General features: G+C 45.5%; 2 protein-coding genes across 3 annotated transcripts in view; one reads left to right on the plus strand and one right to left on the minus strand.

Moving 5' to 3' along the window:
• The window catches only part of AFG3L2 (AFG3 like matrix AAA peptidase subunit 2), a 28,270-nt gene extending 10,051 nt beyond the window's left edge, over positions 1 to 18,219 (minus strand). The window contains exons 1-11 of one of the 2 annotated variants that reach the window (XM_079942168.1): positions 17,997 to 18,219; positions 14,110 to 14,209; positions 13,284 to 13,361; positions 11,165 to 11,271; positions 10,875 to 11,027; positions 8,799 to 8,873; positions 5,532 to 5,656; positions 3,524 to 3,797; positions 1,759 to 1,896; positions 1,084 to 1,237; positions 14 to 121 (exon numbers count right to left, since the gene is read on the minus strand). In XM_079942168.1, coding sequence (XP_079798294.1) covers positions 14 to 121; positions 1,084 to 1,237; positions 1,759 to 1,896; positions 3,524 to 3,797; positions 5,532 to 5,656; positions 8,799 to 8,873; positions 10,875 to 11,027; positions 11,165 to 11,271; positions 13,284 to 13,361; positions 14,110 to 14,209; positions 17,997 to 18,113 — 1,429 coding nt within the window. In that variant the 5' untranslated portion in view covers positions 18,114 to 18,219. Of the gene's footprint in view, positions 1 to 13; positions 122 to 1,083; positions 1,238 to 1,758; positions 1,897 to 3,523; positions 3,798 to 5,531; positions 5,657 to 8,798; positions 8,874 to 10,874; positions 11,028 to 11,164; positions 11,274 to 13,283; positions 13,362 to 14,109; positions 14,210 to 17,996 lie in introns of those variants that run through there. The other variant, XM_079942169.1, reaches the window with a different exon arrangement.
• Positions 18,220 to 18,457: 238 nt separating this feature from the next.
• The window catches only part of PRELID3A (PRELI domain containing 3A), a 101,081-nt gene continuing 93,183 nt past the window's right edge, over positions 18,458 to 26,355 (plus strand). The window contains exon 1 of the mRNA XM_079943544.1: positions 18,458 to 18,577. The gene's annotated coding sequence lies outside the window, so the exon portion shown is untranslated. The remainder of the gene's footprint in view (positions 18,578 to 26,355) is intronic.

Consider the following 26,355-nt stretch of genomic DNA (forward strand, 5'->3'; position numbering starts at 1 on the left):
AAAACCATCTCACCGATAAAGATCTGCCTGTCGAAGCGCCCCGGCCTCATCAGTGCAGGGTCCAGGATATCTGGTCGGTTGGTGCCCGCCAAAATGACCACGTTCGTCGTTGTGTTAAAGCCTGGAAATAGAACAAAGGCATCACCATTGTTAAATGCCGTGAGGAGGAAGGTGACAGCATGCCTGTCCAGAACGTATGAGCACGAGACACACCACTTTAGTTTTCTATTTAATATCTAGTGATTTTTTAAGTCACAAAATTAATGATTTTTCTTACTATTCATCTTGTCCTTAATGATTAAGTCATATACAGTACAAGACTTAAAGATTTAAGGATCAACTACTAAAGACAAATTACCAAAGATTTAAATTTATGTAACTAGAAATGTAGATTACGTTGTCAACTTCAGAAAGTTTTAAAAAATCAGTAAGGTTAAATTTGCAAAGGAAGTGTCTGAACTCCCTGGGCCACAGGGACCACTCACTGCGTATCTGAAGGCAGGCACCACCCCACCTCCAACCTCTTCTGCAGGCTCAGCCTGCTCGTCTGACTGGCCATTTCTCAAACGGCAATGCCGTGGCCACAGAGCCGTCACCCCCAGGACCCTGGCGCTGAAGGAGCCTGGCCCGTTCCCCCAGGGTAGTTTCTGCTGTGCACGGGGTTCCGCAGAGCCGAGGAGCAGCCCCACCTCCTCAGTCTGGCTCCCATACCCGGCCCAGGAACGCAGACCCGCTCAAAATCTGCCAAATTCGCACTTGCTAACGCATGGATTTTCCTGATCCTTCAGAATCATAAATGGTTTGAGAATGAGATTATGATTCTTTAGTGAAGCATTTCACCAGTTTTTCTTTTATTTGGCACCAGGTACAAATGCCATCTTAACACCAGTATTAAGTTACAGCAGGCTGCCAGGCAAGACTCTTTTGCTATTACCTGTACTGCAATAAAAGAGCCCTTCGATAGGGCTTGTTTATTTTAGAGAATCTCTCTTTGCTCTCTGTATCAGCACAGGACTCTCATTTTAGAAACATGAAGAACAATTAGAAAGCACAGTTCAAAACACAAAAGACTTGAACATTCACCATCCATTTCCACCAGCAGCTGGTTGAGGGTATTCTCTTGCTCACTCTGCCCCCCGAAGTTGCCCCTTCCCCTCTTCCTTCCCACGGCATCTATTTCATCGATGAAGAGGATGCAAGGGGCATTCTTCCGAGCAAGGGCAAATAAGTCACGGACCTGGATGAAAATGTAAGCACTAGAGTCACTTGACAAGTGAGTGCTATCCTCCCAATAAAACAGACATAAAGCTTCCTGTCCCCCAGGAAGGCCATCCTGTGTCACTCACTGTACAGTACAAATTTAAAAAGTTACAAGCAGCAAAGAAGTCACATGGCAAACGGTGGGAAACTTATGTAAGGTGAGCAAATATTATTTCTAAAAGCTCATCAGTTATTGTTATGTAAGAAGCACGAACACCAGCAAACTGACACTACATATCTTTATCCTACTAAAAGGTAACAGGTAGAGTTGTAAAGTTTGTATTCAGTTTACAAGTCCAACCACCCTGGGCTCCCTTCACGCCCGAGGCAAACAGTAACAGCAGACACTTACTCAAAGACCCAGCGACGTGTACACACAGCAGAGGCATGACCCTCCCGAGCCCAGCCAGCTGTCGCCCCACCCTCAGACCATGGCAGCGGGGGCCCTGCGCCCACCTTCTGACCTGCTGAGTTAATACAGTGTGAGGTGAGACTTACTCTAGCTGGACCCACACCGACAAACATCTCCAAGAACTCAGATCCACTAACGGTGATGAAAGGGACGTTGGCTTCTCCGGCTGTGGCCTTCGCCAGCAGTGTCTTCCCAGTGCCTGGAGGACCGGTGAGAATGGCACCCTTCAGATACAAAAAAGAGAAAGTACATTTGACTAGAATTTCAGAGAAATAAATTACATATCCATAAATAATTCCAAGGTATAAATCTGTCTACAAATTTTAGTGATATACACTAAATATTTCTTAAACATGTGAACAATGATAGTAATTATATTAGTAAGAACATTAATAACATTAGTAAGAAGAAAAAAAATTATATGAGAAATATAGAGAAATATATAAGAAATATTAGAGAAACATAGAGAAAGTAATTATATTAGTGAGAAGAGAAAGGAAAAGACTATTAGAGACTATACTGTTTTAAAAAACTTGGGGGGCTTCCCTGGTGGCGCAGTGGTTGAAAATCTGCCTGCCAATGCAGGGGACACAGGTTCGAGCCCTGGTCTGGGAAGATCCCATATGCCGCGGAGCAACTGGGCCCGTGAGCCACAACTACTGAGCCTGCGCGTCTGGAGCCTGTGCTCCGCAACAAGAGAGGCCACGATAGTGAGAGGCCCGCGCACAGCGATGAAGAGTGGCCCCCGCTTGCTGCAACTAGAGAAAGCCCTCGCACAGAAACGAGGACCCAACACAGCCATAACTAACTAACTAAATAAATAAAAGCTGGGCTGATGGCCTTCTTCACTAAAGTTGCCTCCTTAAAAAAAAAAAAAAAAAAAAAAAACTTGGTAAGAATGTGAAATTTGAAATACTTCTCTTACTTTTTAAGATTTTTAGTGTTGCTTTTTAGACCTAACAGTATATAAAGGGTGACTTAAGCTGGGAATCTACTAATAAACTGCCTGATGTTTACTTCAATAATTCAAGGAGACACAAATATCACACTTCCAACTTACATTGTGCTTATTTTCTTTCCTTTAAATTTCACAAATGAAGTAAAAATCTAATAACCAATGATGAACTTAAAAAGAATACTGTTTGCTCAAACACTGTAATTACTTAAGTCGTGGAGATGCCTAAGTATGATGTGAACAGGTACGCAAGTATAGCAAATTATAAAACTATAAAATGTGACTTTTTATCCATGGAGGCAGGCAGGACATGAAATCAAGAAAATGATGATTCCCTTTACAAAGGACTCCTTTAAAGTAAACTTTATTAACGGGTTTTTAAAAGAATTAGTTAAACATTTTCTCTTCATTTACTTAATGCCTGAGCCTGGCCTTAGCGACACAAAGATGGGCAAGGCTACCCGTGGCGCGCAGTGGGTGGGGGAAGGTCTGTCCTCCACGGAGTCCTGGGCCACGAACCTGAGTTCCAGGCCAGGCCTGCTCATGGTGCTGAGAGAGGGATAGCGAGGTCACAGCAGAGGCAATGTGCTGGGGGCTGCTGAGAGAGGGGTGTCTAAGTTGCCCTGGAGGGAGAAGGAAGCAAACCAAGGGGAGAGGACACACATTTTCTCGGGAACACACGCTACCTGCAAGAAGACACATCCACGCAGGACAGCCGACCTGAAGAGACGCGCAAGTTAAATGGAGACTAGTAAGTTAAGATGGAGGAAGGAGAGAAAAAGAGCTACTTTATAAGTAATCAAACTCCATAAAATTGTAACTTCAGAGATCAAGAAATACTTCAGAAGATTTTTGGGTTAATGAGCTGAAAACCGTCTTCTGAAAGTTCATTTTACCTTTGGGATTTTTGCTCCTAGGTCTTGATACTGCTTTGGGTTTTTCAGGAAATTCACAAATTCCATTATCTCTAGCTTGGCCTCCTCGCAGCCCGCCACATCTTTGAACTTCACATCTATCTCGTCCTTTAGGACCTTGGCAGTGGTTTCTCCGACACTGAAGAGTCCGCCCATGCCCCGGCCCGTGCGGCCGATGCCGGCCGGCCCCCTCCGGATGGTGTAGAGCAGGAAGGTGATGATGAGCACGGTGGGCAGCATGCTCAGCAGGAAGGAGCTGGGGGCCACACGACAGCGCAGCGCTCAGGCGGGCGGCCCTGGCTCGGCTGCCCTGCGAGGGACCCGCCACCCCGTAACTGCACACGGTTTCTGCCTGTGCAACACCGGGCTATCCGGGTACATCTGAGGCACAAGGAGACTCTTAGTGTGTCAGTATCACTGAAGGGGAATCTCAGAAAGACCAAAGAAAAGCCTGTTCTCAACACGTACGCTGTCCAGTGGTGCTTTATTCCCACCTCAAGAACCACCATTTATGCACAGGACGGACCTGTGATTTACTATCACTACATCAAAATTTCAAAGAAATTTCGTTCAAATTGCTCATTTAACAATTTTAACATGATTCTGGTGTTAGCCTGAGTAGAAATTCCAGTTCTCTTATTGGAATGCATCAACTTATTCTGAAGAGATGTCTTCCAAATATTCAATCCTTGCGAAGGCAACAGTGGTGAAAGCTGTCTCTGGGCGGCTCGTGCAGGCTCACAGAGACCCAGGGGCAGGGGTGCCCTCCAACCCATGCCTGCCCTGGCGGGAGCAGCTCACGGGTGACTTACAGCCTTTTGCTTTCTGTTTGTCTTAATAAAGTCAATTTCCACACAACTACAGGCACAGACATATACTTATACTGGGTAACATAATGCAATTTAGTTTAACTTACCCTAAGAAATTTAGGTCAAAACCTGGTACATGGTTTAGGTAAAAAACAAAACAAGAATAAAACCAGGATTAGCTTTCTAACTTTTCATCTATTATAAAATTTTAAATGCTGCTATAGCATTTAAACCATGAACAATTTCCTCTTTGGTTTATTTCTGGAGAAAAAAAATAAACACACTGACAATAAAGGTTTAAGGAATGGTGCAACAAAACTTTGTGTAATGTTTCAGGACCAGCCTATTAAATTAAGTAATTATATGATAACCTCAGGGACCAAGGGATATATTGCATCACGTGTGAAATAATCTCAGCAGCTAGCTGGATCTATTAATAATACTGCAGGTAGATTGCAGGTCTACATACACCAAGACTCAAGAGAGTCCCTGAGGCCGAGTAAGACCATCAGCTCAATTAACAAGCTAGCTACCCCTTTCTCCGCTCTCTTACATGTACAAAAAAATTAAGCTTTATTTCTACTTTCACTCTCAAACTCGTAACTCTAAATCAAGGTAGGCGTTCTGCATTTAATGCAAATGGGGTCACCACCAGGAGATCTACCAGGGCGTCCGTGTGTGAGCACTCAAAGGCCATGTATTCCCAAATAAGCCCAAAGACAAGCAACTCCTGAAATCAACAAGCTGTTCCTGAAAGACTCAGACCTGAAGTGGCCTTTCTAAAGACAAATAACCTTTAAGGGAAGAAGCAGCTCTGACCAGAGAGGAAGAAGCATTACTTAAAAATCCTGCAAACTCTGTGAAATATAAATGTAAAGGATAGTTAAAAGGTGGGAATGCCACTCTTTAACACAAATGGGCTCTTTATGCTAAACTCCTACTCAAGAACGGTGCATTGGACATTAACCCCAAACTACTGCTTAATCAAGATAAACATTAACATGTAGAAAATCAACCAGTCTCCAGCAAACTAGTAAGTTACTAATGGTTGAAAAGAACTCTGGCCGAACTGAGAGGCCTGTTGAGAATATAAAGTGTGATGCGCTGCCCCCTGCTGACAGAATACGCTGTGAGCCCCGGGAGCACAGGCAGCCTCCTGTGTTCACAGACACGCTTCTTACCCATCACTCTCAGCAATGTAGACCACAGGGACCCGATTCTCCCCTTCTATGCCCAATTCCTGCTGTAAAGTTTCCAGATTCCGCTCAAAGGTGTCCACACTGCCAATATTGAACCAGACATACTGCTGTAAGGACAGAAAAACAAAATATCCTAATTTTGTTAGGGGAATGAAGAGGAAACAAAGGATTCAATTCACAAAGGGTTCAACTTTCCAAGAATTTTTCAGAAATACTGCAAATTTACAAATTAAAAAGATACAATATTAACAATAACAACAAGACTTGTTTTAACAATGCAGTGACTAAGCTTCACTCAGTGAGAACCCCTGACAAGCCTCAACCAGCAAGCATTTCTATAGCAGCATTCCTCCACAGTCCTAAAATTGTAAACTCGAAAAATGAAAACTCTCTTTGAAAAGACAACCCTTTTCAGAAACAAACGAGCATCCTTTTCCTCTTGTCCACTTCTCAGGAACTTCTTAGCTGCCTGGTCCCAAACTAAACACCAGCCTGCGGCAGTGATGGCACTTCTCAGTGTTGGGATGGTTCCCATCCCCAGGTGCACCACGACGCCCTGGGTCCTCAGAAGGAGGTGCTATCACCGACCGCCAGGAGGCAGCTCCACCCAATGGGACAGAAATACCCTCCAGTCACTGGACCTGGGAGTTCCTGGGACCCTAGGGAGGGACACCCGAAGGGCTGGAGGCAATGGCGATGCTCCCCACCAGCACAGGGTTCCCCACTGTGCTGGCATTTACTGTCCCCGTTTGACAGAGGACAAAACTACAGGGGTGACCCCACCGCCCACGGTTACACATCTACGAAGTGGGTGGCTCTGAGCCCAGGCAGGCTGGCTCCAGGGCTAGCGACAATAACCAGCAGGCCACACCGGCTCTCCGACATAACCACTCCCACCTCTGGAGCTTCCCCACACACTGGCCCCTCTTCCCAGCACCCGGCAAGCATCAGCTGCACTGCACAGCCCCGAAAGACTTTGTTCCTCCTCTAACCTGCAAACGCCTAAAAAACATGTAAACCTCAGACACTTGAGACATGTACACAGACAAGAGCAACATGTCCCCGCAACCCTTCCACCACCAGGGTTACTGAGTGGGCGCCGTCACTGTGGTGTTTCTCTCCACGTGTCTAAAAACAAAAGACGGCGAGTAAGTTGTATAATATTCTATAACAATAGTCCTCGGTAAGTTGTTCACAGACAAAGCTACACGATTCCTGTGGTTATAGGCCCCAAATGTGTCAATGACAGAACACTCGCCAACTTGGCTCCCACCACCAATGGGGCAACAAGCTAAATGATGCCTCACATCAGAGAGTTGGGTGGACCAAGGCCCAGCAGCACGGAATTCTAGGGACAAGACCTAGGTGAGACCCTCTGGGGTGGGTCCCAGCTCTGCAGGTGATTCCTATGCACACTGAGGTTTGACAACCACCACTGACCTACACAATCTCATTTGAGAGCTAAGCCCTAAGAGCATTAGTGTCACTCCCATTTTAAAGATAAAGAAACTGAGGCTTCCAGGGGTTAGACCATAGAGCTAGTAAAGAGCAGAGCTTATCTGAGGCCAAGTGTGTCAGACTCCAAAGCCTGTGCTTATACAGCACAGCACAGCAATTAATATCACTATGCCATAAGCAGTTGGACACAAAATCTTATACCCATTTCCGAAAGCTTGAAATAGTCTTTATTAAACAGGCAATACATATTCTCTGTAAAAAACTAAGGAAACACAAACATAATGAAAATAAAAAGCATCCATAACCTCAATATCCAGAGATAAACACTATTAGCAATTTTGATGTTGTTTTCTCAAGGTTTCAAAATACCCCTTTTACAATCTTGAAATACGCACAATTTTGAAAAGAAATCAACATAAAACCTTAACTGTAATATAAAGGAGTGATACAAAGTAATTTAAAATACGATGGTACTAATTTCAATACGAAAACGCTCGTGCATGCCAGTACTAAGTGTAAAAACTGCTCCCCAGGGAGGAGCAAGCCCTACTGAGAGCCGAGCCCCAGCAGGCGATTAAAGAGGGACGTGAGGAGCCGCTACTGCTGACCAGGGGCCTAATGGGCCTGTTTATATGGTTCTAATTTTTTGCCCTATAAACAATGTTTTGGAGTACATCCTTGCACAGACACCTTTACATGCATCCCTAATTATTTCCCTAGGATTATTACTGAAGCAAAATTACTGGGTGTATGCGTACTTTCAAAACTGCTGATAAATACACTGCCAAACTGTCCTCTTGAAAGGGAGTGCCAATTTAATTCCCAGCACTAAAAGTCTGAGGAACAGTTCTGAGAAAAAAAAAAAGTAGCATGGTTATTAATGAACATTTCATCATAAGATAAAGAGAGTGGGGGGGGATTAATACAATTCAAACAACTTTCCTAACAGTGACTGAAATACGAAAGTCCTATGACGTTACAGATATTCTTATATTTATTGATACGTTATCAGAGACATGATCACCAACAGTTCTCGTTTTCCTTAAATGTTGCCCCATCCAGGCAGGATGATGACGAAATGGTGAAGCGAAGGCATCCTGAGATAGAAGGGATGCAGCCTGGAAGAGGGCTGGCCCTAGGGGAGCTGTAAGGTCGCAGGATGCCCAGGGGCTAGGAGTGGGCCTGGGGGTCGGGTCCAGGAGGGCTGGGAATCACCTGGGAATCTCATCTGCCTCCTCCCCCCTCCCCCCCATAATCCCCTCAACCCACTCTGGGGTCTCTGGAACACATTTCAAACTGGTTGGACAAGAAATACAAATGTTTTTTTTTAAATAAGAACAGAAATGGAAATTAAAATAATATAACATCACAAAACAATTGGGAGAGATATGACCAGAATGCTTCTTAAACTGATTTGACAAAAGTTGTCTTAAGACATAAGCAATTCAGATTTTAACATTTTTTTTCTTAATCAAACAACTGTTTTCTCCGTCTTGAAAAATCATAGATACTGGAATACTGAAAACTAGATTTCACACACTGGTTTCTAAATGAATAGCCAACGTGATCACCAAACCAAACCAAACCCAAAACCACTGCCCAGCCCCTGCACACATTACGGACACAACGTTCACATCCTCACTGTTAGTAAGGATCCTGGTTGCTGCGCTGCCCAGTTCCGACGCGGCCAGTGTACATGGCTACCGCAATGTGAGGGAATGCTTGCTTTTCAGTTTTACATCTGAAAAGTTAATTTACAGCTAATTCACATCAATTAATAAAATCATTTACCCCATCAACAGGAGTTTTTCCTGGTGTAAAAGTCACTCGAACAAAACGCTTGTTGACGACTTCCAGTCTGTCTACCTGGAATTTTAAGCAGTTAAATATTCAAACATAAATTTACACAAAGACTTGAGATATTCTTTTAAGCTCATCTGAAATGCCTGTATTTCAGACACACAAAAGAATATAAAGTAAAGAAAGAAGATAACGTAAGGACTCCCCGTGTTCCCCACTCCAGCTTGAGAAAGAAAACATCACAAACACTGCTGAAGCCCCCAGTCACCCAGAGGTGGCCGTTCTCTGCAGTGGGTGCTGGCCACCCCAAAGCAGGGCTTGGTCCCAGGCCACAGAGACCCAACCCTAAACAGACACTCACTTCTGCCTGTTTTTAAACTTTAAAAATGGTCTCATCTGGCATGTACTTTTCTACAACTTTCTTTTTCTTCTGTCCTTGTATTTGTAAGGTCTTTCCTTGCTGACATGTCAGTTCTGCAGGGTACCCCATTTTATAAGTACACCCCAAGTTATTGGTCCATTCTCCTGTTCACAGACATTCAGACTGTTTCAAACGCTCCCCCATCACAAACAATGCTGCTGTGAACATTCCTGTGTATACCATCTGGACACATCTTCAAGAACTTCCCTGGGATACGTACCTGTAGATAAACAGAGTCCAGCTAGGCTGTAGGGCAAAATCGCTCTCCAAAACACTACTGTCCTCACTTGCTATTAAAAGACTTTTAAATTTCTGCCCCTCTAGGGTATAAAATGGTTTAAACTTGATTTTCCTGCAAGCTCCTAACTACACAGGGTTCTAAAGATCGCTTGCACACCTCACCCCGAGGCCTCTGGCTGCTGTGGAGTGGAGCACTTTCGGGGGGGCCTGTTTCCTGCTGCTGTCAAGTCTGCTCTGGCAGGAAGTCTGGAAGGTACGAGCCCAATATGCGAAGTGAGGGAGCCCTGCAAGGTTCCAGGAGGAACCAGAATGGGGGCTCACCATCTGGAAAGGACTGACTAGAGAACTCTATCCCACATAAAACTGCTGGGGCAACGGTAGACTGACTGCAGAGAACCAGCGGGTCAGGAGGAGAAGTGGCTACAGAGCCAGGACCTGTCCCCACACTCGAAGGACAGGAATCACTTCTTAGAAAGCAGGCTCCTCACGACACCTGGGAATCACACATGTGAGAGCCTCACTTGCTTCAAAAATCTGAGTAGATAATCGTTTCCATTTTTTCCATCCTCACCTTACTGTACAAACTTTAAAAATAATTTTAGATTCTTTATATTTTATAAGTATTAATATTTTTATTTTATTCATTTCATTGATGAAAAATCCAGTATTGAGAGCTTAAATCATTTCCCCAAGGTTACAGAGCAGGCCTAATGCTTGTTCTCTTACTATCACTTTACTTCATCAATTCTAAGATGGTTATTTTTCGTATTTTAACCTCTCAGACACTGCTGATGCATGTTGACAACTGATGGTATTACATAGTTTCACTGGTGGCTCACTCAATCTTTCTTAGTAACATGTAAAATAACATGTGCCTTACAATCCACAGCATCTTAAATGAGCTGAAACAGGGTCTCACTGGGCAAAGACCCAGCCCGGGGGCACAGAGCTCATGCCCAGGCCTTCACTCAGAGCCCATGGCTCTCACTGTGAACACTGAGTCACCTATTCACCTATTCACCTTCCAGGCCCACAGGACATTACAAGCAGTGAAGGTGTAAAGGAGCTGGGAGAGGCTGGGAAAGGTGCAGGGAGGAGAGGCACCCGAGGGCACAAGAGGAATGATGGGAACAGACAGGGACGCCAGAGCAACAGTCAGGAGCAGTGGCTCCAAAGCGAGGCTCTAGCATGAAAAGAAATAAAAGGAGTTCGTGGTAAATTTGGGGACTGCTGGGTCAAAACAAACAGGTTCCTTGGTTGCAGTACTTTCCAGCATTAGAAAAATCCAACACGGGACTTGATGGCGAACAAGCCTGGCTAACTTGGTGGCTGTTTATCATTTTATTGGCCTCATCGGAACCCCACCCTTTGAACCCCTGCAGCCTGCAGGCCCACACAATACTCACTACTCCTTTGGAAAGATAGTTATTGACAAAGTCCTTCCATGTGATTTCTCTCCCGGAGCTCTTGAACAGGAAGTAAAACAGTACTCCTCCCCAAAACAGGGCGGTCCAGAGAAAGTACATCCTGAATTCCTTGTCATCCCATGGAATGTCACCCTGGGCAAGAAAGGAGACATTTCTGTGAAGCATGCAATGTAACAACACGGTCTACACTGTGCTGGATGCAAATCCCTTCCAATGCCATGAATGCCACCCCAGAGCCCCAACGTCAACCACACAGTGTGGAATCAAACCTTCTGGAACCTGGACCACCAGTGAGAATCGTCTTTCTTCCCACCTCGTTTTCCACCACCACCAACTCCTCCTCCAGAAGGACGCGGGGCAGCCGCTGGCTTCAGTTCTGTTCACAGACAGAGAGTGTGTACAGTGGCATGGCAGGATTTCCTATCTCTCAGCAATGTTTTCATTAATACCGTTTAATAAAGTTTTATTGCAAAACACATGGCAACTGATCAGTTACTGAACAAAGTGCTATGAGGAAGCCTGAGACTAAGAGAGAGAGGGGTAGCCCTCAGGGAGGCTCCTGGCGCTTCACACGCACAGTCTCACGAGCTGCACACTTACCCAATGACCAGTAGACACATGACTCTGCCCATCTTACAGATAAGAAAGGGGCTGACATGCCTGCTGATCACCTGGTGAAGTGCTCAGTGACAGTGAGCAAGTGACAGAGCTGGGATCTGAGTGCACATGAGCACACTCCTGAGTTCCCACCTGAAGGTAAAAAGTAGGTGCCCCTGCCCTGCCCCAAGCCCTGACGTGAACACTGTTAACAGTTTCTTCTGCAGGAAAGACATGATTTTGATAACTGGCCAAAAACAAAACCACCACTACCAACAACAAACCCACTTCATCCCCATAAAATCTGTTGGTAAGAATCTGAAATTAGTCACTGTCATGAGTTGAACTGTGTCCTCCAAACTCATTTGCTGGAGTCCTACTCCCCAGTGATCTTAGGGTCTTCACCAAAATACACAAGTTGAAATGAGGTCACATGGGTGAGTCCTAATCCAATATGATTAATGTTCTTATAAAAAGGGGACATTTGGACACAGACATGCACAGAAAAAAGGCGATATGAAGAGACCCAGGCAGAAGATGGCAGTCTACAAGCCCAGGAGAAGGCCTGGAACAGACCTTTCCCTCACGACCCTCAGAAGAAAACAACCCTGCCGCCTGCCGACACACTGATCTTGGACATCCAGCCTCCAGAACTGAGAGACATACTGTTGCTTCTGACACCCAGTTATGGAACTTTGTTCTGGCAGCCCTAGGAAACTAATACAGTCACTAATACTCTCCCTTCCCCCCACTTCTCCATCCTTTCAAAGACCCACAAATACTGTTCTGACATCTTCAACTCCTGGGAAGCCACCCCCTCACTGTGCAGGCCAGGAGGCCTCAGCACCCAGTCACCTGCAGGGCCTCATGGCCTGGGCTTCCTGTCGTGCTCACCCCTCCGAGATGCACACAGGGAGCTCCCGCACCCCTATCTCAAGTAAGGCAGGGTCTCAGAGAGGCAAGCCCACCCCTAAGAGGCCCAGGCCTGGGAAATAAAGAGGAGGCACATTTCTAAAGTTGTTGAACGATGTCCCATGTACTCCAGGACAAAGTAACATATATGCAAAAGGTACCCAATAGGTTATATTTAAAAAGTGGACCAATCACCATTAATCAGCCCCAAACCAAGGTCAACAGGAAGTCGCCCGGTCACCAGCGCTCCATCAGCCCACACAGCACTGGTCCTTCCTCGGCTCTGGCCTGGCTTTCATGATCCACATTCTCTTAGCATGTATTTGTCCCTCCGAGACCCAAGTTCACTTAAAAACAAAGGCTGTATTTTATTTTTCCTTATATTTCCCTAGAAGGAAACGATGCCAGCTGAATGCCAGCACGTGCCGGGCACTGTGCTAAGTGCTACCACACGTGAAAGGGGAGCAGGGCCTGGCACACACACAGGCCCCCAAGCCGCTGGCTCTGACAAACCCTCTCTGAGTCGCTAAGGGAAGATAAGCCTCTGAGGAACAACTTGAAAAACACTGCACTCACAATACACGTCAAGTAAATTGCATGTATTGATAACATGTGCCAAATGTACTTACTAAATATGCAGTTAGATATGACTGATACTGACCAGCCAATATCTCTAAGGTAACCTCCAATTAATTCAATTTGAAAAATGACAAGAAATATGAGCAGAAAATTAAGATAAAATGAAACAGAATTTTATATGTGCTCCTAGACTACAGTTTCAGGACTGACTTAAGATTTTCTTTGTTCAGTGAAAACTATCAGCAACATCATATATTAGGGGAAAACAGTAAGTTCAAATATAATCTTTTGAAAAGGTACCTTTTTTTTCTCCCATAACTTCTTTAGGTTCACTAGCTTTTTTTCCATTTTTCCCATTGGGAAAGTATTTTTCAAATCCTGTTAGAAAAGGAAAAAAATACATACCCTCAAACTAAAATTCATCAAGTTTTGTGTACGTGCTCTTTGTTTTGTTTTGTTTTTTAAAGAAGATGTTGGGGGTAGGAGTTTATTAATTAATTAATTAATTTTTGCTGTGTTGGGTCTTCGTTTCTGTGCGAGGGCTTTCTCTAGTTGTGGCAAGTGGGGTCCACTCTTCATCGTGGTGTGCGGGCCTCTCATTATCGCGGCCTCTCTTGTTGCGGAGCATAGGCTCCAGACGCGCAGGCTCAGTAGTTGTGGCTCACGGGCCTAGTTGCTCCGCGGCATGTGGGATCCTCCCAGAGCAGGGCTCGAACCCGTGTCCCCTGCATTGGCAGGCAGATTCTCAACCACTGCGCCACCAGGGAAGCCCGTGCTCTTTGTTTTTAAAGCAGCTGATTCATCACTAAAAAGCACAAGCCAGAAGTTTAACATTGCTTGTGTAGGGAGTAAATCAAAGTCTAGATAATACAGCTCACAACCCCGAGGAGTCAGAGGAAAAGGTCTCACTGGCCTGCCCACCTCATTACCGACAAAGGTGCCACATTTGAAGGTGACACACTGTCATCACTGCAATCACACAGGAGGAGGTGGGGTGGGTTGTAAGAGGAGACATGACTTAGGAATCAACTGAAACAACGCCTCTGCACCTGCCCTGTCAACACCCGCTGACAGCGAGTCTCTGTCACAAGACTGTCCACCGTCACAGTCACATCTGAATGTTTACCTTTTGGAGGCCGAGAACAGAATCTCTGATAAGCAGCAATCACATCTGTCAGAAGAGAACTTCCGCTGGTTTTTGCTTCAGTTGTAGCATATCGATAAAGCTGCAACACAACATATAAATAAAAGCATGAAGGTTACATCAAAGTAAGAATGAAAAGAGCTTCATTTCCTAATACCACCAAGTGGATGAAATGCTTCTCCCTTCAACAGGCAGTTACAGACTAGCATAGAACGGCCCCCCCACCGAGGGAGGACTAGGGTTGTCCAGCCCTGGGCCGCTCTAGTCCAGCAAGAACTAGGAGATACACACTTCGCCCAGAAAACGAGAGTACTTCAAATCATACCTAATTAAGAGCTGCAGCCCGATTACGATTCTCTACCAACACATTCACTCTGGCATTGTTTACTTAATTTGCAGCATTCAAAAGGCAAACTCCGACATGGAACATCGGCTGCCTCACTTGCAGGGTCTATCACACTACAAGGTCATTTACCTGAAATTACAGAACAATGCTGCTTGTGAACACAATACAAAATTTATCTGTGTTCAAAGACAAGAAAGTTATGGTCCAATGTCACTGATAGTCCTTGTACTAGTAACATTTGCTAAAGGTATTTGATATACTGTCATCCTGACAAGTCCCTTTACAGATATATCTCTGCTTTAAATAACATGTTGCTAAAAATTGTTTGTAAACACTACCTATATAAGTCAGAGTATAATGTAAACAAACTGAACAAGCTCCTTATTAAATGTAGGTGCACAATTAAAAGCAATCAACGGCAAGGTCCACTGAGGGGCTATATCTAAATTTGGCAGTGGAAAAGTTCAAGTAATTCTATCCTTCTGAAAAGTGAAAATTCACCACCATTTTTTAGGACAAGCTTTTACATACAGGTGAGAATGTTTAAAGTGAAGTTCATCCGCATTAGTATCCATCCTAACTTGCCTCCTTTATGGTCTGATGAGAAAAATAAAATACCACAAAACCATATAAAATCACTTCACATCCACAAGTGTGGCCATAATAAAAAAGAGAGACAATAACAAGTGTTGGTGAGGATCTGCAGAAATTGGAACCCTTGTGCACTGCTGGGGTGACGGGTACAGCCACTTTGGGAAAGTTTGGCATTCTCAAAATGTTAAACGTAGAGTTCAGTTACCACATGATCCAGCAAATCCACTCCTACTCAAGAAAATTGAAAACAGACGTCCACACAATACCTTGTACATGAATGTTCATAGTAGCATTATTCATAATAGCCAAAAAGTGGAAACAACCCAAATGTCCATCAACTGATGATGAACAGACAAAAACGTGGTATATGCACACAATGGAATTTTATTCAGCCATAAAAAAGGAATGAAGTACTGATACATGCTACCATGAAACCTTGAAAACATTATGCTAAGTTAAAGAAACCAGACACAAAAGGTCACATATTACATGATTCCATTTATATGAAATGTCCAAAATAGGCAAATCCACAGAGACTGTAGATTAGTAGTTGCCTGGGGCTGGAGGAATGGTTGGGGAGAAATGGGGCGTGACTGCTACTGGTTATAGGGCTTCTTTTTGAGTGATGAAAATGTTCTGGAATTAGATAATGGTAATGGTTGCACAAACTTATGAATATACTAAAAACCACCCAACAGTACACTTGAAAACGGTGGATTTTATGGTATCTGGATTAAATAATCAACTAAAAACCAAAAAAGAATGAGCTGATTTAATTCCAAATTATTACACAATTAATAGCAAAGTAGGACAGAAACACTGATACGGTTCTTGGTAGACAGCAATGCTGGTCTGAGAGAACTTGGAGCTTCTGTTATGTTGGGCCCTCCCTGACGGCTGGGAACACTTGGCCCAAGAAATAACCACTGATAATGGATAAGAGTGTGTCATATGTGAATCAATATTTTCCAATGCCAAATCCATTACGGGTGTGGATTGAAAAGACCTGTTATCCAAGCTGGACAGGGCAACAAGTCACTGAATATCTGCTCCAGGCCAGGTGCTGCCAAGCAGTGGGGAGCCCACAGGGGGACCAGAACCAGTGCTGCCTCGAAGAAACTCGGAAGAGTAAGGAAGAGTCCTGGGAACAAATCAATTACAGGACGGTACCGCACGTGCAACAATACAAAACCTTAAGTAGAAAGGTACAGAGGTGGCACAGAGAAGGAAGTGGGTACATGTTTAAGGGACCTAGGCATGTCACAGGGAAGTGGCACCTAGCCTGGAATTTGAAAGACTCACAGTTCACCAGGCAAACAGTGTCAAAACTTTTAATTTTGGTTAAGCTGGAAATCTGATTTTTTGCATGATGATCTTCAACATATCTCATGATATTAGGAGACTCACAGTCATGTACCTGCAGTGGGAGAAAACGACGAATGCCCAGGGATACTACTGTGAGGGTCAAATGTGATAATATACGGAAAAGCACCTTTAAAATTGTGTGGCAATACCCAGGTTTACATTATCATTTCCAATCATTCTGAAAGCTACTTGAGAGCAAGGGTTCTTTATTAACACCATATTAAGCAAGTCTTTGTATCACAATAAAGTACAGAAATGGGTACACGGTATGTGCTCCATAAACATTATTAGCTTGCTGAAAAATCAGCCCCCTTTAGGCTCTCTTCAAATTGCACTGACCTGGAATACCTCTAGCAATAACCCCCGTGACTGTATTTAATAATGAGATTATTTTCTACAAAAGAACCATCAATTAAATTTTTTTCCTCTATCTAATCTAAGCCCATTCAAAGAATAATACATATAAAAGATTATGAATTTGCAAAATTTAAGTACAGAAGCCCCCAATTTAGAGAATTAGGTTTTATGTCTGATGATGTGAGTACTTTTTAGTTGTGAAGCATCAGTTTCAATCCTTTGAGGATTATACCTGAGACCACACATCAAAATCTTTTCCCCAGGAACCTCACTGTGAGAACAGACTTTTAACAGATGCACAAACGCAGAGGAAAATCTGTCCTCTCAGCATCCCTTGCAGGTAGCAGAGTCATTACTGTCATTACAGTCACTACCTGGCGTCCCCACCCAGATCTTCAGGGCAGTACCAGGGAATATGTGGCACCGACCTACACAAGCAGGAGACTTCCTTACACCTCAGCATCGAAGATTCACGGAAACTATAGTGCCACTCGAAAGAAAGGCCTTTTAGATAAGATTCCTGACAAAAAACCCTGCAAACTCACAAGGCACATCCCTACCTGCTTATTACATGTCTGAGTCCAATATTCACAAGGGACAAAAGAGGAACCGAGGAAGGTAAGACGGGGAAATGGATGTAATGCAAGAAACGGAAAAAAGGCCTAGTGCACAGCCATTCTGAGTAAGAGACTAAGACGAATAACCCTGGCTGGCAAGGGGTCTCGGAGGAGGAAACATCAGGAATGCAGGTGTATCACTGCCCTTTCTGTGGAAAGACTGAGAACACTTCCTCCAGGGCATCTGGCGACTGACCCCAGGCCTCGCCCACCACCCCCGGGGCTCCGTGCGCGGTCATGGTCAACCTGCGCGAGGCGGGTCCGCCGCGGGCACAGCCGACATCGGCTCTGGGAGCCCGGCCCTGACGACGGCAAAGCAGAGCTCCTCTGGGGGGGACACCGTTAACGACCCCGGTTATTAGGCGTCGTGTCCGCCGGGCGGCGACAGCCCCACCCCCGAGCCCTCGCCGCCGGCTCCCGACGCGCTCCGCTCCGCAGGCCTCCCGGGCCCAGGGCAGCCCCGCCGCTCCGAGGTCCGTCTCCAACCGGGCCGGGGACCCACGGCGAGAGCAGGGCCCGTGACCTTGACTCCCGGCGCCGGGCCGGAAGCGGGTCGCCGGCCGGAAGCGGGCCAGGGGCACCGGACTCACCGTCCGCAGGCAGAGCCGTTCGGTGGGGCCCGCGCGGCCGCCAGGCACGAGCATCGGGGGCAGCCCGCGGGGCCGGCAGGCGCCCCGGCCCCACAGCAGCAGGCACCGGTGCGCCATGGCCGCCGGCGCGTGCCTCGGGCCGGGCGCTGACGAGCGATCGGCCGCAAACGGCCGTGCACTCTCGGAGCTGAGGCCACTGGACTGCTCGCCAGCCACCCCACGCTCTTCTGCGTCTGCTCGCGCCCCGCCCCGCCCTGGCGCGCTGACGTCAGCCGCACGGCGGCGTGCCCTCGGGCAGGGCCGCGGCCCCGCCTCCGTAGCGTTCAGGGTCAGGGCGGAGGTGGGGCCTGAGGGGAGGAGCTCAGATGGCGAGGCGGGGCCTGAGGGAGGAGCTCAGAGGGTGGGGCGGGGCTTGAGGGGAAGAGCTCAGAGGGAGGAGGGCGGGGCTCGGGCCGGGGGGCTAGTCTTGGCGCTGCACGGGCTAGAGCGCGGGGCGGACCCGCTGAGGACGCTGGGGCTCCGCCGGGTGGCCCTCTCCCTCAGGGCGGAGGCCGTCTTCGACCCTTCGGACACCTGTCTCGGTAGGTCCCTCGTCACATACTTGCTTGAGAGCCTATTCAGTGGGGCCTTGTCCGTGGCAGGCACCGTCCTAGGCCCTGGAGGAGCCAGGGCGGCCGTCAGGAACCGGACCCACAGCAGGTGAAAATGCGCGGCCATCAGTCTCTCAGCAGTGAGAGGGACTTGTGCTCCCAGCCGAGGTGGAGTAGCGGGAAACGAGGGAAAATGTGTGAGATACTGTGGCCGGTTAAGTCGTGTGGGCTCTGCCTGGGGGGAGGAGGGAGGGTTCTTTTCCGGTTCGGGTTCGAGTAGGCGAACGTGACAGTAGCTGAGATCCACACAGCACAGGCTTTATTCAGTGGCCAAAGAACGGAGAAGGGGGAACTGAGTTCACGGGTCAACTTCTGCCCGCCTGGCTGTGTCACCGGAGGGTAGGTTCTTGTTTCCTCACAGAATTCAGAGCCCCACACGGAGGCGAAGCGAGGGTTTACTGAGCGACCGCACGCTGTCGGCAGGGAGAGCGGGCTGCTGAGTGAGCAGCTGCCCTGAGTTTCCTACCACGAGTTGGTTATATGGGGCGCGGAAACAGCTGGGAAGAATATTCATTACAGGGCGAGACTCAGGGGAGACTTCTCTCGATCTTATTTCCCTTCTCCGCCTCCCCAAGGACGGGGGAGTTTTGGTCCTCTTTGGTCTTTTCAGGTCTGTCGTGGCCTCAGGTGCAGGATGGGTACTGCCCCGGTCACAGTGTTAATTATGTTGTAATGAGGGAATAGTGAGCAGAAGGTTACTTTCCGACTACGCTGGAGGTTCCTGCCTTTCTTGTTTGCCTCTAGGACCCCTGTGGTCACAAGATGTATGGTTTCCTGTCAGACTCCCATGCCTCCCTTCTCTGTTCTTATCTGGCTAACTGCCTGCTCTAACACTGGCCCACTCAAGGAGTTTGGACCCTTAAAACCTTTTAAGGGTCAAAGGGTCGATGGTTCGTCTTCTGAAGCTGCTTCAAGCCAAGCAGGGGCATTGTCCCTACCTGTGGGGTCCAGACCACCTTGCCATCTGTCAGAGATAGGGGTATCGGGGTCATTGGCAGAAGCAGGGATGGAGAGTGGGGAGTGGGAGGCTGCAACCCTTTCCAGGTGATGTTTATAGTCCCCATCTTCATGTGGGCTGGGTTGAAATCCCTGGCGTACCATCATCTGCAGGTGAAACTGTTGTAATCTGGAGGAAAGAAACTTAACGCGCAGGTTAAAAAGGCAGGGTCCAAAAATCAGTAAAAATACTATTGCGATCAGAGGTCCAAGTAGGGGTAGGAACCAGGGGTATGTAATACCCCTCTGACTACAGTCCCAGTGGATTTGGCGCTGGGGTTACCCTTTCCAAAAATGTATAGCCATTGAGCCTGTTTATATACCTTTTGGATATCTTCTTCCATCTGGCCAGTGGCGTCGATGTAGGTGCAACACGTTTTATTGATTATTGTGCATACCCCTCCCTTCTAAGTTAGGAGATAACCCAAGGCCAGTCTTTTACCATCACCACATTTGCTAGGGAGTTAAGGGAGGTTGAGAGTCTGGAGAGTGCATTCCCCGTGCTCCTGGCCAGAGTAGGTAGAGTAACTGACAGGTTACAAAGCGAAGCGTTGCCTTGTGGTATGCAAAGCCTCCCTGTGGGACCACCAAGCCAATAGCAGCTCCAATTCCTGCCAGGAGGAGGCCAGTCGCACGCTGGAGCCAGGGATGGGGAATGGAGATATTATATATGGATATTACCCCAGGGGCTAAAAAGGCGAGTGTGTAGGATCCCATGGTTAATCTTTTATGTATGCATTGGTAGCCCATGGCTCAGAGGGGACTCACATAGATAGGACCCTGCAGCCTTCCTTTTGGGTGGCCACAAATTATGAGGTGTCCCCTTGGAGCACATAGCCATGTCTGGGATCTGTTTTCCTGAAGAAGCTGGCTCTGCCAGGTGAGGTTGGGATTCGTTGAGCAGGTGCAGCTGGGGCTAAGTGGCCCTCCTCGGATCCCCACCTCAGGCAAGTGGGTCTTATATGGGGGAAGAGGTTCCTCTTCATGTGAGGCAGTCACGTTATATTTTGTGAACGGAGGAGGTAGAGTGCCCCCTTTCCAGTTTCCAAAATGGGGGTAGGTCGTGGACTCCCGGGATCCCAGAGATGCCAGACATATCCAATGGGTGGAATTCTGTGTCTCATCTAGCTCTGTTGAGGTCACTTCAGGTGTCCCCCTTTCGCATTTGTATCTTTGAATAGACCTTCAACATATGGGTTGTGTCCTACACCTAAAGATGGCTTTCAGATCATGCAGTGTTGAAAGTTTGAAGATATGATCCCTGTGGGTTTTAGGAAAAGGCTGAGCTCTTTCAGTCAAGTTAATGCAAATGACTGAGGACAGGTTAAAGCATGTCCAATTGACCGTGGAGAGAAGCTCTTCTGTGGGTGGGTCCCAAGACCAATTGGACTGGTTAAGAGTATAGAGGGAGGTATTGACCGAGGCTGGGTAGAAGATGGGCCACCCCGGGACCTCATGGGGGTTGGCGTGGCAGACCCAGCAGTTAGTAAGATTTTCATTTTTTCCTATGGTGGAGGAAATTTGTACTATGGAGTTGCTGCTCCATCCCCCTTGTGCAGATTTCCACAGGAGGGAGAGAAATTTTAGGGTTAATAATGGCTTCATGGTGGCGGTGGCAAGCTAAAAGTGAACAGTCTTCTTTAAACCCAGCATGGACAGAGGAGTTCTTCCCTGGCAGGGGTGGTTAAGTGAACTGGTAAAATGTAAGTAAGAGAATAATAGCAAAAATGGTGAGTGCGAGTCCAATCCACCAAATCATTTTACTTATCTGCCAATGATGTCTGTCCTTTGAGTATATATTCAACTTCTTGGTTTTTAAATAGGAGCCTAAGGCCTTTGGTGGGCTCACAGGTCCAGTTGGAGGTGTCTTCCTGTTCATAGCCAGGGTCCTGTTTGGACTTAAGAGGAACTGGCTTGATTTGGGACAGGTGAACCCAACTGTTGACCCCTTGTAATTTAACTGCAATAGGGGTACTGAGAAGGACCTAGTAAGGGCCCCTCCACTTGGGCAGTAATTGGTCAGAGGGGGACCCTTCTCTCCATGTTTTTAGGAGGACAAAATCTCCCAGCTGAACATGAATGGGGTCAGTTTCCTGGTTGGGGGCCTGATTTCCATATTCTGAAATTGCCTTTTGGACCAGTCCCAGATTAATTAGGTACTTAATAAGCTCACTGGTTTCAGTATCCACCAAAATGTCAGAGGATAAAAAGGGCCTACCATAAGTCATTTCAGACAGGCTGATCCCTAGCCCTGTTTTAGGTGCCCCCCTGATTCTCAAGAGGGCTATAGGTAAAAACTTTGTCCAAGGTTCTAATATCTCTTGACAAAGTTTAGCCAGGATTCTTTTTAAAGTTTGATTTGCCCTTTTCCACCTTCCCTGATGGTTGAGGCCTCCAGGCAGCATGGAGGTGGTAGCAAATGCCTAGGGCAGTAGAGGTTTGTTGGGTAACCCTAGCCACAAAAGAGGGACCGTTATCACTTTGTAAAGACCGTGGAAGTCCAAACAGAGGAATTATTTCCTTTAGTAATGCCTTTATTACCCCCTGAGCTCTCTTGGTCTTAGTTGAAGGCTTCCACCCATCTGGTAAAAGTGTCAATAAAGACCAGAAGGTATTTATATCCCTGGGAGGATGGCATCTGGGTAAAGTCTATTTGCCAGTTCTCCTCTTCTTTGGATGGGCTGGAGGAGAGGTGGAGGCCTTAGTTTTCCTCCTGGGTTATTATAGTAACATATATTACAGACCTCTGTGACCTCTAGGCTAGTCTGAGAAAGGCCCATGCCAGAGAAGACTTTTTCCACCAGGCTAGTCAAAGCATCCCACCCCAGATGAGAGAAGTCATAGAATGATTTTTAAATATTCCATTGTAATGCTGTGGACAGCATTATTGTTTGTTCCTTAATCCACAGCCATTGGGACCTTCTTGGTATCCCCTAGTTCAGACCCACTCTATTTCCTTGATTGTGTACAGGGGTGACAACAAAGTGGGCTGGGGGTTGATTATGAGGGAGTAAGGTGGCCTGAGCTGAAGGTGTTTTTTGGTTTTTGCTTTTTGAATTTTATTGAAGTGTAGTTGATTTACAATGTTGTATTTCTGCTGTACAGCAAAGTGACTCAGTTATACACATATATACATTCTTTTTCATATTCTTTTCCATTATGGTTTATCATAGGATATTGAATATAGTTCCCTGTGTTATACAGTAGGACCTTGTTGTTTATCCATTGTATATATAATAGTTTGCGTCTGCTAATCCCAGACTCCCAACCCTTCCCTCCCACACTCCCCCCCCACTTGGCAGCCACAGGTCTCTTCTCTATATCTGTGTGTATGTTTCTGTTTCATAGATATGTTAATTCTTGTCATATTTGAGATTCCACATATAAGTGATATCATACGGTATTTGTCTTTTTCTTTCTGACTTACTTCGCTTAGTAGAATAATATCTAGGTCCATCCATGTTGCTGCAAATGGTATTATTTCATTCTTTTTTTATGGCTGAGTAGTATTGCATTGTGTGTGTGTATACGTGTGTGTGTGTGTGTGTGTGTGTGTGTGTATCACATCGACTTTATTATCCATTCATCTGTTGATGGACATTTAGGTTGTTCCCGTGTCTTGGCTGTTGTGAATAGTGCTGCTATAAACATAGGGGTGCATGTATCTTTTTGAATTATAGTTTAGTCCAGATATATGCCCAGGAGTGGGATTGCTGGATCATATGGCTACTCTATTTTTAGTTTTCTGAGGAGCCTCCCTACTGTTTTCCATAGTGACTGCACCAATTTACATTCCCACCAACAGCATAAGAGGGTTCCCTTTTCCCCACACCCTCTCCAGCATTTATTATTTGTACACTTTTTGATGATGGCCATTCTGACTGGTGTGAGGTGGTACCTCATTGTAGTTTTGATTTGCATTTCTCTAATAATTAGTAATGATGAGCATCTTTTCATGTGCCTATTGGCCTTCTGTATGTCTTCTTTGGAGAAATGTCTATTTAGATCTTCTGCCCATTTTTTGTTTGGGTTGTTTGTTTCTGTTATTGAATTGTATGAGCTGTTTGTATATTTTGGAAATTAAGCCCTGGTTAATCACATCATTTGCAAACATTTTCTGCCAGTCTGTAGGTTATCTTTTCATTTTGTTTATGTTTTCCTTTGCTGCGCAAAAGCTTTTAAGTTTGATTCCGTCCCATTTGTTTATTTCTGCTTTTATTTGTATTGCTTTGGGAGACCTAAGAAAACATCTGTATGATTTATGTCAGAATGTTTTGCCTATGTTCTCTTCTAGGAGTTTTATGTTGTCATGTCTTATGTTTAAGTCTTTAATCCATTTTGAGTTTATTTTTGTGCCTGGTGTATTCTAACTTCATTGATTTGCATGTGACTGTCCAACTTTCCCAACACCACTTGCTGAAGAGACTGTCTTTTTCCCATTGGATATTCTTGCCTCCTTTGTCAAAGATTAATTGACCATAGGTGTGTGGGTTTATTTCTGGACTCTCTATTCTGTTCCATTGATCCATATGTCTGTTTTTGTGCCAGTATCACTCTGTTTTGATTACTGTAGCCTTGTAGTATTGTCTGAAGTTTGGGAGGGTTATGCCTCCTGCTTTGTTCTTTTTCCTCAGGATTGCTTTGGCAGTTTGGGTCTTTTATGATTCCATATAAATTTTAGGATTATTTGTTCTAGTTCTGTGAAAAATGTCAGGGGTTATTTGATAGGGATCACATTAAATCTGTAGATTGCTTTGGGTAGTATGGCCATTTTAACAATATCAATTCTTCTAAGAGCATGGGATTCTTTCCATTTCTTTGAATCATTTTCAGTTTCCATTACCAATTTTTTTTTTGGTAGAATTTTTTTTATTGTAGTTGATTTACAATGTCTTAATTACTGTACAGCAAAGTGATTCTCAGTGTATATACATATATATATATGTATACACACACACACATACATATACATTCTTCTATTTTATATTCTTTTCCATTATGGTTTATCATAGATATTGAGTATAGTTCTCTGTGCTATTCAGTAGGACCTTGTTGTTTATCCATTCTATATATAAAAGCTTACATCTGGGCTTCCCTGGTGGCGCAGTGGTTGAGAGTCCACCTGCTGATGCAGGGGACACGGGTTCGTGCCCCGGTCCGGGAAGATCCCACATGCCGTGGAGCGGCTGGGCCTGTGAGCCATGGCCGCTGAGCCTGCGCGTCCGGAGCCTGTGCTCCGCAACAGGAGAGGCCACGATAGTGAGAGGCCCACGTACTGCATAAAAAAAAAGAAAAAAAAAAAAGCTTACATCTGCTAACCCCAACCTCCCACTCCTTCTCTCCCCCAACCCCATCCCCCTTGGCAACCACCAGTCTGTTCTCTATGTCCGTGATTCTGTTTCTGTTTCATAGAAAGGTTTGTGTCATATTTTAGATTCCACATATAAGTGATATCATATGGTATTTGTATTTCTCTTTCTGACTGACTTCACTTAGTATGATAATCTCTAGTTGCATCTATATTGCTGCAAATGGCATTATTTCGTTCATTTTTATGGCTGAGTACTATTCCATTGTATGTAAGTGCCACATCTTTATCCATTCATCTGTCGATGGACATTCAGGTTGTTTCCATGTCTTGGCTATCATGAATAGTGAGTGCTGCTATAAACATAGGGGTGCACGTATCTTTTTTTTGAATAAATTTATTTTTGGCTGCATAAGGTCTTCATTGCTGTGCGCGGGCTTTCTCTAGTTGCAGCGAGTGAAGGCCACTCTTCATTGCCGTGTGCAGGCTTCTCATTGCAGTGGCTTCTTTTGTTGCGGAGCACAGGCTCTAGGCACGTGGGCTTCAGTAGCTGTGGCTCGTGGGCGCTAGACGCAGGCTCAGTAGTTTTGACACATGGGCTTAGTTGCTCCGCAGCATGTGGAGTATTCCCGGACCAGGGCTCAAACCCGAGTCCCCTGCATTAGCAGGAGGATTCTTAACCACTGCACCATCAGGGAAGTCCCGCATGTATCTTTTTGAATTATAGTTTTGTCTGAATATATGCCCAGGAGTGGAATTCCTGGATCATATGGTAATTCTATTTTTAGTTTTCTGAGGAACCTCCATACTATTTTCCACAGTGGCTGCACCAACTTACATTCCAACTAACAGTGTAAGAGGGTTCCCTTTTCTCCACACCCTCTCCAGCATTTTTCAAAAATATATATATATATATATATATTTATTTATTTATTTACTTTGGCTGTGCCGGGTCTCACCTGAATCATGTGGAATCTTCGCCACGGCACGCGGGTTCCTTAATTGTGGCATGCTTGGTTGCGGCATGCAAACGCTTAGTTGAAGAATCATCTTCAATTTCCTTTATTAATGTTTTTTAGTTCTCAGCATATGTCTTTCAACTCCTTGGTCAGGTTTATTCCTAAATATTTTATTTTTGGGGGTGTGATTTTAAGAGGTACCATTTTATTATATTCCCTTTCTGATATTTCATTGTTGGTGTAAAGAAATGCATTCGATTTCTGTGTGTTAATCTTGTATCCTGCTACCTTGTTCTATTCGTTTATCAGTTCTAGTAGTTTTTGTGTGGACTCTTTAGGGTTTTCTCTGTATATTATCATGTCATCTGCATATAATGACAATTTTACCTCTTCCCTACCATTTGAATACCTTTTATTTCTTTTTCTTTTCTGATTGCTGTGGCTAA

This window comes from Stenella coeruleoalba (assembly GCF_951394435.1).
Source record: "Stenella coeruleoalba genome assembly, chromosome: 14".
Classification (NCBI taxonomy): Eukaryota; Metazoa; Chordata; class Mammalia; order Artiodactyla; family Delphinidae; genus Stenella; species Stenella coeruleoalba.